The sequence below is a fragment of the Lepidochelys olivacea genome (genome assembly GCF_965140295.1).
Source record: "Lepidochelys olivacea isolate rLepOli2 genome assembly, chromosome: 14".
Classification (NCBI taxonomy): Eukaryota; Metazoa; Chordata; order Testudines; family Cheloniidae; genus Lepidochelys; species Lepidochelys olivacea.
The window spans coordinates 748,163-768,127 of NC_140424.1; the positions used below are offsets into that span (position 1 = coordinate 748,163).

Here is a 19,965-nt window from a genome sequence, read left to right on the forward strand (position 1 = left end):
CAGTCCAGAGAGCCCTGTGCTGGGCGAGGGATGCGCCGCTCCCCAGCCGGCCTGGGCAGACCCTGCAGCCTCTGGCCCGCGGCAGCGAACTCGGAAAAGTTCCTGGGGCCGGGCCCATGGGGCTCTGCCTTGGCTTCTGGGGCACTGCGCAGCCCACCACCACAGTTGCCTCATCCAGCGGGAGCTGTACAAGCAGGCAAAGCGGGAGCTGGGCACGGTGCGGATCCTGCTGCTGGGTGAGGATGTGGGACGCCCTGGGCCCCGCTCCCCAGCTCTCGGGGCTGCGCCCCCCAGGGCCTGGCTACATTCCAGTCTCTTTCCCTACCCTCCTGGCTCACTGCGGCTCCTCTTCTCCCCACAACTCTGGGTTCCGGGGTATGTTCCGGTTTCCCTACTGGCCCTGCCCCGTGCCTGCCCAGGTATGTTCCTGGTCTCCCCCCATCCCAAGGCTATTCTCTCCTGCCCCCTTGTACATCCCTGACTTGGTCCCCTCCCCTGCTGGTTCAGTCACACTGGGTTCCTGCCCTGCAGGCGGCACAGAAAGTGGCAAAAGTACACTGGTGAAGCAGATGAAAATCATCCACAGCCAGGGGTTCAGCCCGGAGGAGCTAGCCAACTTTAGGGTGATTCTAGACTGAGGGTCCCCTCTTCCCCCGTATCCAGGTCTGGCTTTCCCAGCTTCTCTCCTGGGGGAGTGGGATGTGGGGTCCTGGCCAGGATCTGTGTCTTATCTTGCCCTTGACAGAGTGGAATGAGCGGCCAGAGACACTTCTGGTGCGTGAGTGGGAATGGTGCTGGCCTGGGCTTGTCTCTGCCTGGGATGTGCTCAGACATCAGCCTGGCTGCTGTCAGGGTTGGGGCTTGAATTGGGCAGACCTTGGGGGAACCCTCCCAAAAGCCCAGCTGTCCTGTGGTGCTGGTGCAGCCATCTGGAAACCCCCTGGGGGCTGTTGGCCTCAGGATGCTTTCACCTCAGTGCTGGATGGGGGCAGGGATTTCCCCCTTTGCGCAGGTGGGTGGGACTTTCCTTGCTGGTTTTGAGCTCTCCTCCCTCTAGAAGAGCCCTATTCTGGTGTTGGTATCTTGGCCTTTTGGCACTCAGGGACCACCTGAGCCTCTCAAGATGTAAGATGGCAGCAACCAAGGCTGATACAATTGTGGGCAGTATAAGCATCATGCCCCGGAGCAGGGGACATGCTCCAGTTTGACCCCAAGTCAGTGGGCGCGCTAGTGTTATGTACATAGTAGGGAAGAGTAGTTCCTCCATGCAGGGGTCACGGGCGGGTTCTCTGCCCTGTGCTGTGTGGGAGGTCGGACAATGGTCTCTTCTGCCTTCAACATCTATGGCCTGTGTCCTCAAATTTCCTAGCGATTTGGTGGCCAGCTTGAGTCACCTTAAAGATGTTCAGGAAGTGCCAAGCACCCCCCTTGGAAAGCCAGGCTCCTTCAAGGGCCTCCCACTTGCACTCAAAGGATGAGTCACTCTGGAAAATGGCGTGTGTGCAGCTCTGGCGGGGAGACCTGGATCTTGCACTCATCTCTGGGTCTCTTGGTGCCAGAGGCTTCCCATCCCAGAGCTTGGAGGGAACAGTTACTCGCTCTGGCGAGACACCGGTACCCTGGGAATGTTGGGTTCAGTTCCAAACACCAAAGTACTAGAATGGGTTCTCAAACGGGTTCAGGATCCCTCAGGGGATCACAAGCTGTCAGCCTCCAGCCCAAACCCCACTTTGCCACCAGCATTTATAGTGGTGTTAAATATATAAAAACATGTCTTTAATTTATAAGGGGGGTAGCTCTCAGAAGCTTGCGATGTGAAAGGGGTCGGCAGTACAAAAGTCTGAGAACCCCTGGACAAGAAAGACCTGGACAAACTTGAAGGAATTCAGAGAAAGCAACATGAAGGCACAGCCGTTGTCGTCCGCTGGGTCTGAGGAAGGTAAGAGCTGAGTCTGTATGTGGTCAAGTGACCACTGGGGGGGGGAGAATGGTCTGCAGATGCTGGGAGGGGGCAGGGGTAGAGATGAGTGCCTTGGAACAGAGCTTCTGTGTGAGAGGAGTGGTGCTATGGGTAAAGAAGCTCAGATTTTGCCACATGTGTTTATCCTGTTAAGGAACCTCATGTGTATCTGCCAGGCAGAGGAACTGCTGCAAATCCGGGCAGCACCTCTCTCAGCACCCTGGAAACAGTTTTTGGTTCCTAGTGGAATGGGCAAAGAGTTTCTTTATCTGTCCCCTGGACTCATGCTCAGATTCCTTCAATTCGCCAGAGAGCCTCTTGGACTGACTCTCTGTTACTGAATGGCATTAACTGGAATCAGATCTGGTATGATTGTGGTGATCTGGACTTTGGGAACTGGAGGACACTTGCTGCTCCCACGGCATTGGCTCCCGTTCGGCACTCGCAAGTTTTCCCTTTCCTCTCCTGCCCTCAGAGTGAGTCCCTTCTGCGTCTCCCTCTCGCTGTAGCCTGCTGTGCTGGACAATCTGCTCAGCTCCATGAAGTTCGTTCTCCATGGCATGGGGATTCTGCACATCTACCTGACAAGCAGCAAGAATCAGGTAGCTGGCCTGCTGTGGGAGGGAGCACATGTCCCCTGTGTTAGAGGGCTTAACTGGAGTTGGGGGAGTGGACACAACTCCCCCAGGGAGATCCACTCAGGGGACTGATTCCAGGGGTTACTCATGTCCAAACACCTTCGTGCGCTCACATTTGGCCCCCTTCCATGTGGTTTCTGTCACCTGCTTCCTGAGTGCCCTACCTTTGCTAGCTATCCCAGTTACAACCTGTGCAATTGTCTCCTTTCTGAGCCACATCTCCCAGGAAGGTTGCAGGGGAACAAGTTGTACAGTGGGGGGCTGAGAGCCATTGAACCCAGCTGTAAACCCTGGATAGGATGGAACCACTTCACGCCAGGGATGCGGCAGCTCCCCTAGCTCCAACACCTATAAACGGTTGTGTGTGTCAGGGAACTCGTACTGATCAGCACCCGGTGGTGTGGTTATGGGGTGGAGGCGGCTCTTCAGTGTTATTCCCAATCGGGGTCTGTTGGTCTCTTAATGCAAATTTTACAACAGGTCCCCACCCCAGCTCCTGGATGTTTCCCATGCCCATTGTCCCCCTTAGTTTCCAGTGTCTGTGGAAGCCAGGCCTGTGTGGCAGGAAGTTCAGCACATGTTCAGATGAGTTGAGGGAGGAAAGCCTTACTGAATTCACCAGAAAACAAAATGATGCAGAGAGTGCAATAGTCCGTGGTGTTGAGCATGATATTAAATTGCATTGTGCTGCAAGGCTCTGCTTCGGAAGCGCAGAGTGTCACTGCAGCAGTTTGGGAGTGGGGAAGGTGGAGATTTGGGCAGATGGGGGGCAGGTGGGTCTCGCTAGAACAGCTCACTGCTGAGACTCAGTGTCATCGTTATAAAGCAGGAGAGTGCAAGCGATCTTGTAGGCTCTACCTGAGTGGGGTCACCCAGTATTGCAGAGGTGTGTGCAAATCTTATGTCCTCTTCTCCACCGCCCCTACCCCACGTTGTGGGGGAGTGGGTGTTTGTATCTGTTCCCTGTTGCAGTTGGGGGGGGAGGGGACTTGTCGGTGACTGTTAATCTCCAAGGCACTGTATTGGCATTTCAGTAATGACTCTTTTCAGAGCAGCAGCCGGGTTAGTCTGTCTTCGCAAAGAGAACAGGAGGACTTGTGGCACCTTAGAGACTAACCCATTTATCTGAGTGTAAGCTGTCGTGAGCTACACCTCACTTCATGGGATGCATTCCAATCCATGACACAGTTGCTCTTGGAGCCAGGAGACCTGTCACTGGGGGAAAGATTTAAGCTTTAGCAGGGGATTGTGATTGGGAGGGCCTGGGAAACTTTCAGGGAACATCCTCTCCCCCCTCCCCCCCCCCGACACATGAGCGCACGCTCTGAGCCTTCTGAGGTAAATGTCAGTCCCAGGAGTGGCTTGGAGGATGGAACCGTGGGAGGCTCCATCCCTCTCTCGAGCTGAGCAGAGGGTGGCCTGGAGGCTTTGGGCCCATTCTGAAGCCCTCCTATCCGATGCTTGCCCCAAGCCAAGATGCTCCAGCAATTCCCAACTGATCTGGGTCCTTCTCTCCCTGTCCTAGGTGCATGCTCGCTCCGTGCTGTCCTGCAGCCACTGTTTGGATGAGACCCAGATGGTGCTTCCCTGGGTGTCAAATGCTCTGTGCTGCCCCTGGGCTGATGCTGGAGTGCAAGCAGCAACCGGGAGAGGCTACAAATATGGGCTCAATGACTCTGCACTCTAGTGAGTACCGCAGCCCCATCCGTGCACTGCACCGTGGCTGTCCTGCTGTGTGTGGGAGGGTTTGAGCCCAGAGCTGCTGGCCCCTTCTGCCCGTTAATCATCCTCCGTGGCCTGGCTCCATTCCCCTGCCACCTCAGCTGTGTGTGTGTTCGCAGCAAAACATCCTCTTCCCCTTCCCGTGCTACGCAGATTACCCCAGGCAACTGCATTCTGGCAGGGAGAGTGGTCCCTGTCGGTGGAGGCTCGGGACTGGTTTGGGACCCCCTACAACAGCTGTAAAGTGACTACAGCTGGATCAACAGCCGGGGAGAACGAAGACAAGAACCTGCTGCAGACTCTGTGGTCTCTGCCGAGCCTGCCAGGCAGCAGTGGTTTGTAGGGGGATCCTGGTCCATGATGTTCTCTGCAGCCTCCCAGCCTGGAGTGGGGCTTTCTCTCCTGATCGGTGTCGGTTTCTGCTGCCTCTGTCTCTCCGTGAGTTCAGCTCGTCCTTCCCTCACCCAGTTAGTCAACGCTGGGCAGAGCAGAGCCCTGGGCCTGGGAGAAAGGGGCCCCTCATTGCACTGTGCTTGTCCCACTGCCCAGCCCCCCCTTGGGGGGTGAGGTCGTGGAGGGGCCCCACCCCACTGGTCACTGAGCTGATGAGGCCCTTGGGGCTGTGATCGGGTGTTGGGGGCTGGTCTGGAGCACACTGCTGGTTCCATCCATCAAGGAGGACTTTGGGCTTGTTTGTGCTGGAGAGGGGTTAAGGACACAGAGCAGTGGTTCTGGGGCTGCTCCTTTGCCTATCTGTGGTGTGGGGGAGGAGAGCACTGGGAGAGAGAAGCAGACTGGAGAACCCCAAGCAGAATGGCAGCTGCACTGGCCTCAGCGGGGGGGGCAGTTCCTGGGGGGTTGACTGGATGTGGCCGATGCTTTATTCTGGATTTTTATTTTCTCGTTGTTGGTGTCTGACACCACCACACCTGCCGCTCCTCTCCTAGCCACATCTCGGTGCCTCTGCAGATCCATCAGCTGCTGCCTTGTGCCTGCTCTTGCCTCAAGCTGCCAAAAGGGCAAGTTGTGTCTCCTGAGCCACTCTGGGCCTTCCTGGAGCTCAGCGTTTGTCTTGGAGTGGGAGTGTTCCCATTTCCATATTCATTCCCTGGCGCGGTGAGACCTGTCAGTTCTCGGCTCCCTCTGCAAAGTCAGACTCAAGAAGAGTTTGTCATTAAATACAAACAACCCAACAAAAGTGTCAATTCTACCCCCAGCTGAACATTTCCATAGAAAGATGCTGCCTCTGGGCCCAAACAGTTGCAATGGTTATTAAAAATGTCAATGTTATTTAATTTTTGCTCTCCCCAATGCTTCAGTGCCTGGCTGCTTGTATCACTCGTTTTCTCAGGAACTTTGGCTTCTCTTGATGAGATGGAATAAACAGTGCCTGGCAGAGCTTCAGTTCCTCGCGGCCTCTTATTGTGATTCTGAGCAGAAATCTTTTTGCATTTTATATTCTTCAGTCTCCTAGTGCCTCCGGGCCCCTCTTTTTCTGTGCTTGGGTTTGCTTGCGGCCTGCGAGTCCTGGGGGAGGAAAAAAACATGGAGTTAATTTGCGGGAAAGGCTCATGAATTTCAAGTTTGGGCTTTGATTGTTTTCTGTTTCAGAGTTGTTCTTGGAAGTTGTGGTTACTGTATGGCTCCGCTGAGGCCCTGAGTTCCAGAATGCATGCAGGTCAGTGCACCTGCTCTCAGAGCAACTGGGCGCCCCTGGAGCGGGCCCCCCAGCTGTGACCAGAATTGCTGTGTTCTCTCCAACTCCCATTAATGCTCCAGTGCGTCCTGCTGTGGGGGCAGGGATAGGCCATAATATAAACTGCCCCCAATTCTTCAGTCAGTGGTGCCATTCCCACAATGTCACCGGCTTGAGAGAGCCTGGGACTGGGGTAGCTTTCGGGGGGAAGCCTGGGGCTGCATTGCATCTCTGGAGAGACCTGAGTGTTTGTCAACGTGCTCGTCTCTCCTGGGGCCTGGGACTTGTTTTGCCCTCCAGCCAAAGCTGCCAGACCAGGGAAGTAGAATTAAAGGGCAGATTTTGCTGCATCCTTCTGCCGGTGCCACTGGGGAGGAGGAGAGTCTCAGCCTGAGACAGCAGCTCCCGGGTCTCTGCCTTGGCATCGCAGAAGCAATTTCAGCGCCTGATCTGAAGGATCATTTTCGCTGGCTAGCCAGGCCCATTGTGGGAGAGCGTCCTGAGCTGAGTAAAGCCTGGAGAAGGAAGCGTCAGCTGTTCACCGTCAGTGCTCTGGGGTTCTGTCTGCAGCTAGGGCCACGGACGCAGGGTTGGGGAGCTGCCAAATCTGTGCTGAAGCCTGGGACGCACGGGGGGCGGCACCACTACTCCTGGGTCTCCCCCAAGATGTTGGAGGGACGTGGGGGGGTGGACAGCCACTTGTCACCCCCCCCCCCAAGGGCAGAGGGTTGGGATGGGGCTCTTGTCCGGAGGAGCGTTTGTTTGGAAAGCCTGTCTGCGTGTGGGACGGCTCCTCCTGGCCGGGGAGATTGCGAGCACGTTATTGCCGCTGGAGGGAAGCGCTTTATGTGCGTGTCAGCCCCAGGAGAGCAGAGCCTGGGAGAGTCAATAAAGTGCCACCCCTGCCTGCCGGGGGATTGACTGGGAGCTGCCGAGTCGTTTGTGGCGCGTGTGAAATTATGGAAATTGGCTTCCGAGACGGGCTGGGGAGTGCGGGGGTGGCGTGGCCCTGGGCTGCACCAGCAGCTTCAGTGACTCTCCCGTCAGGAGCTGCCCCCGACGCTGCCAGGCTTTGAGCTCATCTTCCAGCCTCGTCGTGGGGCTTTGCTCGTCCACGGCCTCAGGTGTAGCATGAGCCCCAGTCCGGGTGACCCCTGCTGGGCTGGGGTGGGTGGACGTGTTGGCTTCTCAAGCTGCCACCTCTTGACCCTGTGATGTTCCATCTCTCTGGTCCCAGGCCCCTCTTCTGGCCAGTGAGCTCCAGGTTTGTGGGGATCCCTAAGTGCTCAGCTGGACAGTCCTGCAGTGCCTCCCTGCTTCAGGATCCCTAAGGGCACCCGGCATCTTCCAGTTCAGGGGTGTATGTGGCGCTGGGCAGCAGAAGAGGCTGTGCTGAGGGACCCCAGCATCTGCTGGGTGTTTGCTTTGGTTAAAGCTGCAGAGGCCTGGAGTCGGTGCAAGGCCTAGGGTGGGCCAGGGCATGGGGCCAAGCGTGCTCTTTGTGGGGGTTGGTGCTGTTTTGCTTTGGAAGGAGATGCCTGTTACCGCCAAGGGAGCTGGGCCATTGGCTGGAGGCTAGAAAAGGATTTGACTTGGTTTCTTTCCTGGGGGGCTCAGGGGCCCAGCCCTGGGTCAGCGAAACTGCCTCAAACACCTGTACTGGTAGGGCACAGCGTGGGCACTGGAATTCTCCCGAGCTTGTGATGTCATTTGAAGGCCTTGAGAGAGGCCCGGGGTGGGGGAGAATGTGGGGCTGAAGGAGGACTGAGCAGTCTGGTTGGGTGAGGGAGGGGCATTGGTCAGGCTCTGTGGTGGGGAGCTGGCTAGGGAGGAGTGGACAGACTCTGGGAGGATGCTGTGTCGATGAGGGAGGCTATAAGGATCTCTCCCCCGCTCTCCACAGTTTCTTTGAGAACGTGGAACGGCTCGTCCATCCCAAGTTCCGGCCGACGCCAAGCGACGTGCTTCGTGTCCGACTGCGCACAAGTGGCGTCATTGAGACTCGCTTCAGGATCAAGGACCTGGCGTTTCGGTGAGATGTGTGGCCAGCGTATGAGACTCACTGGGGTAGGGAGTGGCTGGATGAGTTGTGAGGGGAGCATGGGGTCAGGCCTGGCCTGGCAGCACCCAGAGCTTTGGGGAGGTGGGGCCAGAGGAAATCAGCCTGCTAAGCAGACACTTTCCCAATAGTTACTGGACTGCGCTAACTGGGAGACTGGCCCTGACCAGAAAAGCCCCATTGATTTCCCATTAATCCCTCTGTGGGCTTATCTGGCACGTGGCTCTCCCTTGTCCTCCCTGAGCAGCCCTGTCCTCCCACACAGAAGGCTTCTGAGTCCTTCTTGCGTTGATAAAGACCTAAAATGTCTCTAGTAGCTGACAGGTTTCAGAGGAGGAGCCGTATTAGTCTGTATCCGCAAAAAGAAAAGGAGGATATGTCGCACCTTAGAGACTAACCAATTTATTTGAGCATAAGCTTTCATGAGCTACAGCTCACTTCATCGGATGCATTCAGTGGAAAATACAGTGGAGAGATTTATATACACAGAGAACATGGAACAAGGGGTGTTACCATACACACTGTAACCAGAGTGATCAGGTAAGATGGGCTATTACCAGCAGGAGAGAAAAAAAACCTTTTGAAGTGATAATCAAGGTGGGCCATTTCCAGCAGTTGACAAGAACATATGAGGAACGGGGGAGGGGGAAATAAACATGGGGAAATAGTTTTACTTTGTGTAATGACCCATCCACTCCCAGTCTCTATTCAAGCCTAAGTTAATGGTGTCCAGTTTGCAAATTAATTCCAATTCAGCTGTCTCTCATTGGAGTCTGTTTCTGAAGTTTTTTTGTTGAAGAATTGCCACTTTTAAGTCTGTAATTGAGTGACCAGAGAGATTGAAGTGTTCTCCGACTGGTTTTTGAATGTTATAATTTTTGACATCTGATTTGTGTCCATTTATTCTTTTACGTAGAGACTGTCCAGTTTGGCCAATGTACATGGCAGAGGGGCATTGCTGGCACATGATGGCATATATCACATTGGTAAATGTGCAGGTGAACGAGCCTCTAATGGCGTGGCTGATATGATTAGGCCCTACGATGGTGTCTCCTGAATAGATATGTGGGCACAGTTGGCAACGGGCTTTCTTGCAAGGATAGGTTCCTGGGTTAGTGGTTCTGTTGTGTGGTGTGTGGTTGCTGGTGGGTATTTGCTTCAGGTTGGGGGGCTGTCTGTAAGCAAGGTCTGGCCTGTCTCCAAGATCTGTGAGAGTGATGGGTCGTCCTTCAGGATAGGTTGTAAATCCTTGATGATGCTTTGGAGAGGTTTTATTTGGGGGCTGAAGGTGACGGCTAGTGGCGTTCTGTTATGTTTTTTGTTGGGCCTGTCCTGTAGTAGGTAACTTCGGGGTACTCTTCTGGCTCTGTCAATCTGTTTCTTCACTTCAGCAGGTGGGTATTGTAGTTGTAAGTTGAAGAAACAGATTGACAGAGCCAGAAGAGTACCCAGAAGTTCTTGTCAGCTGCTGGAAATGGCCCAACTTGATTATCACTTCAAAAGGTTTTTTTCTCTCCTGCTGGTAATAGCTCACCTTAAGTGATCACTCTCGTTACAATGTGTATGGTAACACCCATTGTTTCATGTTCTCTATGTATATAAATCTCCTCACTGTATTTTCCAGTGAATGCATCCGATGAAGTGAGCTGTAGCTCATGAAAGCTTACGCTCAAATAAATTTGTTAGTCTCTAAGGTGCCCCAAGTACTCCTTTTCTGCTAGTAGCTGAGGTAGCGGTGGGAGGGGAATACCTGACAAGGTTGAGGTGTTTGGCACTGGGATCTGGGGGCTGGCAGTGGTATCCAGACCCAGTTCCATGTGGGCAGGTTTCTGTCTGTCTCTCCACCCCACACAGCACTGACTGCCCCCTCACTGGCCGCCTCAGCAGAAGCAGCAAGAATTGATGGCCCTGGGACTCTCGGCCCAAGAGGGGCTGGCATGGTGCTAGTGAGGGCTGGGGCGGGGGGCAGGTTAGAGCCTGCCTGCCCACACTGAACACTCTTCGGTGTTCTCAAACGCAGCCCGAGGTGTCTGCTCTCCAGGGGTGGGTTGCAGAGCGCTGGGGCTGGTGGGTGGCTGTGGGGACCCCTCAGGCCGGGGGCCATTCCCTCTGCTCTCGTGTGGAATAGCTGAGTGCCAGAGGCTACTGCAGATGGAGGGGCTCTGGGCAGGCACAGTGCGTGGTTGTGGTTATTGTGATGAGCTGTTTGGATTCGCTGGTGTGAATCTGGCCATCCAGAGACCCTCCCCTGAGGGCACAGTCCCTGTTTCTGTGCTGCTGCCTGCTGTGAGGCACTAACCCAACAACTGGAGCGGGAAGATGCTGCTGCATCTGACATGGCCTGGGCCACGCATGGGAGCGTCTAAGCCCCGTGCCTCCCTCATAGGGCTGGGAGTTTCTTCTTGTTTTCAGTAGCTGCTATAACTTTTGGCGTGAGCCCGACTCTCAGCTCTCCCCACACGTCCCACAGCCCAGGGCATGGCTGCTGCCCGGAGCCCCCCAGGCCCTTGGGAAATGTGGCAGACACCAGTCTTAAGCTCTCCCCGCTCTCCCATCCCTGTGGTCCCCAGCTGGCAGGTGCCAGGCTGAGGTGCTGGTGTCCCTGTTGGTGCCAGTCTCTGGAACAGAGGGGAGCTGGGCACAGCCTGTCCCTGTGCCGCCAGTGACTCTGAGCACAACTGCTCACCGGGGAATGGTGCCAGGTTTATGAGCTGTGGACTGGGCTGTAATTTGCCCGTTGCATTCTGGCAGTAGTTTTCCACTGGCTCATTGGAGCTTCAGCTGCCATCTGGAAGGAGCTGATCACGCGTGTTTGTCACTCACTGACTTGGGCACCAGGGCTGCAGAGCGGGTTCCGTGGAAAGGGAAGGTGCAGGGAGCCTGCCGTCTAGCAGCCTGTGCTTTCCACATAAACTCTCCTGAGCAGGCTGGGTGGGACTGGGGCTGGGGGCTGCTGTTGAGGGCCTGGGCTGGGGCTCCAGTGGAGACTGACGGGGCGCCGGGGCCAGAGCTGTGGAGCAGTTACTGGGGGTAGGCAGTCAGTATGGTGGGTTTGAGAACGTCCCCAGTGGCACATCACTAGAGCAGGGCTTCTCAGCCTTTTGCCTCATGAGCCCCCCCAACGTGCTGTAAAATCTCCACGGCCCACTTGTGCCATAGCAACCGGTTTGCTGCATGTGAAAGCCAGGGCTGGCGTTGCGGGGTAGCAAGCAGGGCGTTTGCCTGGGAACCCCATGCCACAGCGGGCCCTGCAAGGCTACATTGCTCCAGCTTTGGCTTCAGCCCTGAGGGGTGGGGCGTAGGGTCCCGGGCTTCAGCCCCATGTGGTGGGGCTTTGGGTTTCTGCCCTGGGCCCTAGTGAGTCTGATGTTCGTTGTGTTTAGCGGACTCCCTGAAACCTGCTCGTGGCCCCCTAGGGGATCCCAGACCCCTGGTTGAGAACCACTGCACTAAAGATCAGTGAGGAAGCATTTCTGGTGAGCAGGGGGGCGCAGGAGCCCTGGGTTCCACTCCTGGCAATGTGACCTGGCTGCAGCCCCTTCTCACATGCCTCCTTCCTGTATCTCCTCTATGGGGACAGTGATGCTGAGCAGCCTGATGGCGCTGGGAGGGTTAACCCTTCACTGTCTGACCTGGCTGCTCAGTCCCCTTCTAGGGGAAGCTGTTTGCCCCTCGCTGGGCGGACCCTCTTGGCACTCTGCCCTGTGTCTTGCAGGCTCTATGATGTGGGTGGGCAGCGCACTGAGCACCAGAACTGGCTCGGCTGCTTAGAGGACATGTGAGCTGTGCTGTTTGTGGCATCTCTCCGTGCATACAATGAGGCCCTCCCAGAGGAGCCAGCGCTGGTAAGGCCAGGCTCGGTGGGTCGGGGGACCCAGGGACTTTCTCATGCTCAAGGCACTAGTGTTCTGCCGCTGTGCAATCTGGGGCTCGCTCTGCGCCTGAGCTGCTCCTCTCCCAGGGCGTGAACCCTCATCCCTGCTGCACGGTAGCAGTCTGCCAATCCCACCTGTGGTCTCCCCTGGGTTGTACTGTACCAGCCAGTCTGCCCATGCCCAGAACCCCTCCTTTCGCCCCTGCAGCCTCTCATAGAGCCAGTGATCCAGCTGCAGCCCTGGGCTTCTGGCTTCTCATGCCCTGGCCCACAGCCCTTCGTTATCCATCTGTACATCTCTCCTCACTCCCCTGGCCTGTGCAGTTTGCCCCCTTCCATGTTCCTCGGGCCCTTCCTAAGGAGAGAATGCAGCCAGCACGGCCCCTTGCTCCCGAGTGCTGAGCAGAGCACAAGAGTGGGGTGCTGAGATCAGGACCCAGGGGCCTGCAGGTTGGGGGAAGAAAGCAGAGGGGTGCTCCCTGTCCCCAGGGAGCTGGCTGGCGTTGGCCACTGGCTCTGCTGCTGATTCACGGCAGTTCCATGGTGTTCAAGGTCGTTTTCCTTCTTCCTCAGAATCGGCTTCAGGAAAGCATGAAGCTTTTCTCCTCTGTCTGCAACAATGTGTTCTTCCAAAGCACTTCCCTGGTGAGTCCCAGCAAGAGGCCCTGTAAGGGAGCAGTGCAGAAGCCCTGGCTGCAGAGATTCCCGTCCCAGCCTCACCCAGCAGGAGGAGCTGTAAGGAATGGGGCAGCGAGCTCACGGCTCTCCCCACCCTGTACTGTCCCAGCATCAGGTGGCGTACGGGCAAGCTGCAGCACATGGCAGGGGTGGGATGGTCCTGCTATCCCATTGCTCCCCTTACCTGAGCACAGCAGGCTCTTGCTCCGGGGATCCTGGCACTGTGATGAGACACTGGTACCACTTCTGGCAGCCTGGACTCCAGCTCCTTCTCTGCATGGTGCTGCTACTTGTAATTAAGAAGCAGCTGCTGCTGTCTCTGTGGAGCTGGGACTGGTTCTGCCTGACAGTGTTAGTTAGTGCCGGGCCCTGTCACTTATCTCATTCGCTAATTGGTTAATTTATTTCTGCTAATGAGATGATTAAACAGTGGCATCTGCCTTATGAGCACTGAGTTCCTGCAATTCAAGCCAGGGGTGGTCAGTCAATCCTGTTCCTGACAGGATAACTGGACCTAGAAGTGGGACCTCCGGTCACCTCCTCTGTTCCCCACAGGGGTCCCCTGGCTGCCCCCGGTGGATTTGGCATAGGCAGGAGCCTAGTCTAGTGATTAAAGCAGGAGACTGGGAATCTTGACTCCCGGCTTTCCCACTGACCACATGACCTTGGTGAGTCACTTCCCTCTCCCTGTACCCCATTGATACAATGGGGTGAACTCTCCCCTACCTCCCAGGGCACTGTGAGGATTCAGGGCCTGTTGTCAGGGCCCTCAGGAGTCCTGGGTTCTGCTCCTGGTTCTGCCACTAGCGTGCTGGGTGACCCTGTGCATAGAGATGGCAGGGGACCCTTTGCCTGTCTTGTCTTGTCACTGGGAGCCCTTTGGGGCAGGGACTCTCTCTCGCTGTCTGTGCAGCACTCTCAGCATGAGGGGCTCTGATCTTGGCAGGGGCTTCTAGGCGCTACGGTCAGACCAACTGTGCTATACTCCTTGAACCCAGCCCGAGGTTGGTGCTGGATCCCAGGCAGTGGGAGAGGTGGCGTCATGGCGCCTGTGGGGCTGTACAGTATTGGCACCAGCCTCGGCATTTGCCCTACCTTGCGCCCAGCTGCCTTCTGGCAGTAGCTGGAGCACAGCAACATATGAGGGAGCAGCGCTTAGCCAGCCAAGGAATCCCCCTGCGCTGGACGATCTCCTGTAGTCTGGCTCTGGCAGAGTAAAGGAGCCATGGGACTACCATGAACCAAGCCCTAAATCGCTGCTGTTTGCCACTGGCCTGCAGTGCTGGGCTGGAAGATGGTGTGGGAGGGAGAGATGTTAAATCTCCTCCCCCTCCCAAAGTGAGGATTCTCAGTGGAGACTAGGCAAAGCTGCCCCTTTAACCGTCCCAGCATCGTCCTGCAGATAAGGCATTGGGGGTGGGTGGGGTCTATGCTGCAGTGCCATGGTCGGGAGGAGAGGAGGGGACTTGGGGAACAGGACCTGTAGGGCCAGGACAGGTTCTCATCATCCTGCTTTTTTCACAGATCTTGTTTCTGAATAAAATCAACCTTCTCCAAGAGAAGATCCTGCACCTGGGGAGGCACCTGCGTCTCTCCTTTCCTCAGTACCCAGGTAGGTTCCCTCCGTCCCGCTCTGCCCCTGGGCACTCACCAAGCTTTGCTGCTGAGGTGGCAGGGCATGGTGCTGCTCCTCCTCCTGGGTGTGCACAAGGGGCAGGTCCAGCACAGAAACAGACTGCCAGAGGAGCAGGGGTCCCTGCTGTGACCTGGTGGGTGTCGCGAGCAGTAGTGAGCCAGGTACAGGATGGGAACCAGTTTAGATGACTTTCCTGCCTCTTCAGATTTGTCTTTATAAAATAAACATCTCCACGTGGATTTTGTCTCTAAGCGCCTGCTTCTCTGCCTGAGCTGAGATTAGCAAGCTGAGCCTCAGAGCAGGGAAGATCCTCTCCCGCTGCTGAATTTTGTGGGAGATCTTGACGTGGCAGGAGTAGTCAGTGTTAGGAAGTTTGGTTTGTTGCAGCCTCCCTGTTCTGGGGTCTGACAGGGCAGCACGCACACTCATGACACACTAATGAGCCTCCAGCATGGGGGCTAGGGTCCCATGTGTTCACGTAGCGAAGCAGTTTACCTGGAGCTGCTGAGCTCTGGGGCCTGTGAATCCTTAGCTTTACTATAAGACCCTCATCCCCTCTGCTGGAGCCAACCAGTGCGGAATGGTTTCCTTAGGGCCAAGTCCTACAGTGTGCTGAGCAGCCTTAGCCTCCGGGAACCTCACTTTGCAGGGCATGGCCTTGCTCAGCTCAGGGAGGGGAAACCACAAGATGGTGAGGAGCTGAGGCTTTTGTGTCCTGTGGAGCATCACAGCCCACACCTGAGCCTTGAGAACATCTGCACTGAGGGCCCCTTTGGCTTTTCTCAGGGTCTGTAGTTGGTGCCATGTGGTCCCAAGGGACAGAACCATTCCTAGGGGTGCTTCTTGCTGGGACTGAAATCCACATGTTGCAACCCAGCTTAGTCCTCTCTTCTGGACAGTCACTAATCTGTTGTACTTGGGCCCTATCCACCTGTCTTTAAGCCCGAGACTCTGGGTCTCTAGAGCACTCTCCTTGTGAGCTTTTCTTTAAGTCATGGGGCTTTGCAACCCCAGTGCCCTAGTCCCCAAAACCTGTGCCTCATACCTCTTGAGCCCCTAGTCACTCACACATTATGCCCCTTGACAGGTTTCAGAGTAGCAGCCGTGTTAGTCTGTATTCGCAAAAAGAAAAGGAGGACTTGTGGCACCTTAGAGACTAACCAATTTATTTGAGCATGAGCTTTCGTGAGCTACAGCTCACTGCATGCATCCGATGAAGTGAGCTGTAGCTCACGAAAGCTTACGCTCAAATAAATTAGTTAGTCTCTAAGGTGCCACTAGTACTCCTTTTTCTTTCTACATTATGCCCCAGAGTTCCACCTAGCTGTAGATGCTCTGGCTTCTAGTTTAACCCCTTCAGGGGCAGCATGGTGGGAAGGCAAGGAACACAAGCTTAGCAAGGGGATTTCTTATCCACGGTCACTTTACTCTTATAAGTGCTAGAGAGTTATGGATCTTTGCAAACTGACAAACAGTCCTCAGACGTCCCCTCCCCTACTCTGAGCTCATCCCTTCTGGGAGTCCGAAGTCTGCATGTCAGGCCAGGCAGAATCCCTCTTGCCTTCTGTCTCCTCTCCAGCCTAGACTTCTGGCGTGTGATGACCCCACTTCTCTGAGAGCACTCTCTCTAAAATACAGTCTTACTCCCTTTAGCCCTGTGCCCAGACTGAGAAACTCCAGTCCTGCCCCTCCAGTCAGGCACCTGTAGAGAGTTAATTGTGAGATTATAAGACCAGCAGTGAGAGACAATCCCTGTTGATGGTCCTAGATAGCTCTCTGATGGCTCCTCAGTCACTGTTGTTCAGCTATGTGTCCAGCACCTTGTCTGAGCCAGGCTCCTGGCTGGACTGCAGTGTAATAGACTGGCCCCTGTCAAGGCCAGCTGGTTCTTCAACACAGAATACAAAATGGCAGGCAGCACACACTAGGAAAGCTGGGGACATTACAGCCCTTGGTGGAGAGACTGAATAAGCATGAGACAAGGAGGAGGTGTGTAAGGTGCTGGCTGAGCCCAGCTGAAATAAATAGCTAAGAGCAGAGAGCAGGGTTTGCTGGGGAGTTGAGGGGTGGTCTCAAAACACTGCCAGACTCTGTTCTCCTCCTTGGCAGATATGGGGGGGGGGCAAGTGCAGCTCCCATTGAGTGGAGCCAATTCTCCCCTGAAGAAAGAACCTTGTGTCCCTCCTGGAGCTGCGGAGCAGGCAGTGGGAGACCTGGCCCCGAGGTCAGCCAGGATTAAGCCTTGTGCTGACATCTGGCCTTTTGCCATTTTCCTGCTGTCTTCCTTAAATTCCTTTCCCAGCATTGCCCCTGGTTAGACATTCTCCATTCTAATTAGTGATGTCACAGACTGACATGACACCAGTAGAGTCCATGGCAGTAAATTGTGATGTCACACTTGGTACTGGGTGGCTGGTTTATAAAGGCAGACCTGCCCCTCCCTCCAACTCTGACTAAAGCCCTGTGTGCATCCCAGCCGTTGTGCACCCGCTCAGGGATTACCCTGCCTGAGCCTCTCCCCTGTCTCAGGCCTGCTGCTGTCCCAAGACCTGGAACAGCCTCACTCTCCCCTTTCCAGCCTCCCCTTGAACTGCACTTTCTCCATTGATAGCTCCCCCGCCGCAGCCTCCTTGTGCCCCTCTGGATGGTGAGCTCCTTGGGGTTGGGCCTGTGTCCTGTGCTGGCCCACGTGGGCTCCTCCATTAGGGACAGGCCAGGACCGTCAGTGGATTGCTCCTAGAAGTGGATTCCCTACGTGCCAGATGGGGCAGAGGGCTGCCACCTGGTTACAAGCAAGAGCACAGGTGCTGTCCAGCCCACCCCTGCTTGGAGATGGCCGTCTCCTGTTGCCCTGTCCTGGGAGAGCGCGCTCCTGCCTGCTGTGGGGATGGGCGTTTGCATGGTGCGTGTGCCGCACAGGGGGAAGTGGTGCAGATTTTCCATCTCACTTGCCCTCATCTGTTCCCCTGCAGGTGCAGACTGTGATGTGGGTGCTGCAGCCCGATGTATCACCAGCCTCTTCCTGTCGTGCAGTGAGACCCCCCAGAAACTGATCTACCACCACGTCTCCGCCGACACGTGCAGGGGTATTCCACGTGGTGACGGACACCATCGTCCAGGAAAACCTGGAGGCAGCCGCTCCGCTGTGAAGCCCAGGCAGGGGAGCTGCAGTGCCAGGGGCTGCTTTCTGCCTCTGCGATTCTGGGGGGAGGCTTGCTGCTAGAGTTCAAGTGAGATGCCGTTGGCTACAGACAGGACTGCTGACTGGGCCGGAGAGGGACATATGATGGCATCAAGGGGCCTGCCTGGCTCCATCATCCCTAAGCCTTCTGTTCTTCTGGGACTAGCTCCTTCTGCTTGGCTCCATCTGGGATAAGGACCTCTTCCCTCCTCCCCCCACATTGTGCCCAGGTTGAGGTAGTACTACCCCATGCATGGTAACTAAGCCAGTGCCTCTCAAACTTTTTTACGGGTGTCCCCTTTCACATCGCGAGCCTCTGCGTGCAACCCCCCTTATGAATTAAAAACCTTTAAAATATATTTAACACCTTCTAAATGCTGGAGGCAAAGCAGGATTTGGGGTGGAGGTCAACAGCTCACAACCCCCCCCATGTAATAACCTTGTGACCCCCGAGGGGTCCCGACCCCCAGTTTGAGAACCCCTGCTCTAATCCCTAAGGGGCAGGGCTGAGCTGGGGCGTCTGGGGTTGTACATGTGCTTTGAATCTGCCATTTTCCTCTGCCTGAGGCACTGCAGCGGCTCCTGCCCCGCCAGTCTCTGGTTGTGGGCCGGCTTGTTGCCTTTCATCAGCACCGCACTGAACCAGTTGGAGGCAGGCTCTCTGCAGGAGCAGTTGGAGCCTCCAATTTAAAACCAAGAGCTGGCCTCCCCCACACCTACCTGGGCCCCTGGTGCAGACCAAGCTAGGATGGTCAGTAGGCTCGGGGGCTCGGCCCACACTCCCCACCCCTTTTCAGTTCGTGGGGCTCGGGGGAAGCCCCCCTTGCCCACAGGAGGCTGCTGCCTTTTTCCAGACTTCGGGGGGTAGGGGTGGGAGAGAAAGGCCTGGACCCAGACTTAGCCCAGATCCCTTGCGAGAGATTCTGAGCTCCCTGCCACTGCAGGGAGAGATGTAAATAAATGCTGTTTCCACCCCCACCCCCCATCTGTGCATTAAAGGGGAGGAAGGGGGGAAGAGCTGGCTGAATGGATGGCATTTGGGCCAGGACAGTAAGATAACTGGGGAAGGGCCTGATCCTGTCAATGGGGCTGCTGTGGCCTGAGTCCTGCATGTCTCTGGCTGGCTAGTGTGATTGGTCCCATGCTGAGTGGGGGTCTTTGGGGGTGGAGTGATGCTCAGCCTGCCCTGGGTGGGGGGGTACGGAGCAAGTTCCCAGCTGTGGCCCCTTCCTCCTAGCATAGCCTCTTAGGGATCCCCATGAGGTGAGCAGGGGCAGGTCCCTCCAGGGGGAAGCAGGTGTGAGCAGAACCCTGGGGGCAGAGCACTCCTAGGGCTGGCATCTCCTCCCCCCGCCCCAGGCAGAGGAGAGAAGAGATGGTTTAAAGGTGCCTTTATTGTCAGATGCAGAGGATAGGGTGCCCCTCCCCCATAGCGTGGGGCAAGAGGGATTAGGTGCTGGTACAGTCTGAGGGGTCCAGGGAGATGGTGACATCAGCCTTGCACTGGATAGTGCTGGGGGCTCCGGACAGCAGCTGGCAGCTCTGCAGCTCCAGGCCAAGGTCCTTCACACAGACAGCCTGGGGGCAGAGAAGGGGGTGGTTACAGCCTGCAGAGAGCCGTCCGGGACACATACCCCCTACCCGTGCCCACGCAGCACGAGGGACTGGCTGGGCATCTTCAGAGGTGAAAGGGAAGCAGAGTTCTTCCCCCCACGCCTGCCTGCTGGGGCCAGGGGCTGCAGCTGCCCCGCCGGGGGGCGGGGGGGCTCCAGCCTGCAGGGGCGGGTCCTGCAGGTGCAGGCTGGAGGGGCTGCTGGGGATCACTCTGAGACAGGGGGGCCCTGGGGCAGCAATCCCCCCCGGGGCTCTGAGTGGGGGCCTGGGGGCAGCCCTGGGGCAGTCCCCCCCCCCCGGGGCTCTGAGTGGGGGCTACTCACCATGCTCCTGAGCGCGGGGCCCGGCTCGGGGGGCAGCGCCGCGGCGCGGCGCTCGGCGCTGTCTGTCCCGCTCTCGACGCGGCGGACGTGGGGCGCCCGGCGGACCCCGGACAGCAGTCCCGAGGCTCTGCCCACCGAGTAGTAGCTGGGGCCGGCCGCCTGCTTGTACCACGCCTCGGCGGGCGGGCCCAGCAGCGCGGCCAGGGCAAGGCAGAGCAGGGCGCGGGCTCCCTGCATGGTGCAGCGGGGTCTGGCGGCGGCGGCTCCGAGTGAGGCGCTGCCATCGGCCGCCCCTTATAGCGGGGAGCGGGCGGGGGGCGGCAGCCGGGGGAGGCGCCTGGCGCTGCGCGGGGCTCCGCGGAGGCGGAGACGCGGGGCCCGGGCGCGCTGGGGGGGCTCGGCGCGGGGCCCGGGCGCGCTGGGGGGGCTCGGCGCGGGGCCGGCGGCCAGTCCGTGGGTGGGCTCGGTGCAGGGTCGCCAGGGGCCCCGCCCCGCCCCGGGACAGAGCCGGTTTGTGGGGCGCAGGGATAAGCTCGGCGCTGCACCCCCGGCCCCCGGGGGACATGGGGGGGCCGACAGACGTA

At 57.1% G+C, this 19,965-nt stretch overlaps 2 protein-coding genes across 4 annotated transcripts; one reads left to right on the plus strand and one right to left on the minus strand.

The window, feature by feature from the left end:
* The first annotated feature begins 39 nt into the window (after positions 1 to 39).
* Positions 40 to 18,411, plus strand: LOC311531182 (guanine nucleotide-binding protein G(o) subunit alpha-like). 3 transcript variants are annotated; one of them, XM_084648337.1, is made up of 10 exons: positions 40 to 1,939; positions 2,436 to 2,562; positions 4,124 to 4,284; positions 5,932 to 5,998; positions 7,920 to 8,048; positions 11,791 to 11,920; positions 12,523 to 12,742; positions 13,183 to 13,295; positions 14,152 to 14,239; positions 17,236 to 18,411. In XM_084648337.1, exons 8-10 carry the CDS (start codon positions 13,287 to 13,289, stop codon positions 17,484 to 17,486), a joined length of 348 nt encoding a protein of 115 aa, XP_084504463.1. In that variant the 5' UTR covers positions 40 to 1,939; positions 2,436 to 2,562; positions 4,124 to 4,284; positions 5,932 to 5,998; positions 7,920 to 8,048; positions 11,791 to 11,920; positions 12,523 to 12,742; positions 13,183 to 13,286; the 3' UTR covers positions 17,487 to 18,411. The 3 variants fall into 3 exon arrangements, with proteins under 3 accessions (XP_084504463.1, XP_084504464.1, XP_084504462.1); XM_084648338.1 differs by having other exon boundaries at positions 12,523 to 12,594; XM_084648336.1 differs by lacking the exon at positions 13,183 to 13,295 and having other exon boundaries at positions 12,523 to 12,594.
* A 409-nt stretch (positions 18,412 to 18,820) lies between these two features.
* On the minus strand, positions 18,821 to 19,732 carry NPB (neuropeptide B). The gene is made up of 2 exons (XM_084648247.1): positions 19,382 to 19,732; positions 18,821 to 19,022 (listed from the first exon to the last, which is right to left on the minus strand). The coding sequence occupies exons 1-2, from the start codon at positions 19,616 to 19,618 to the stop codon at positions 18,894 to 18,896; spliced, it is 366 nt and encodes a 121-aa protein (XP_084504373.1). The 5' UTR covers positions 19,619 to 19,732; the 3' UTR covers positions 18,821 to 18,893.
* Between the last annotated feature and the right edge of the window lie 233 nt (positions 19,733 to 19,965).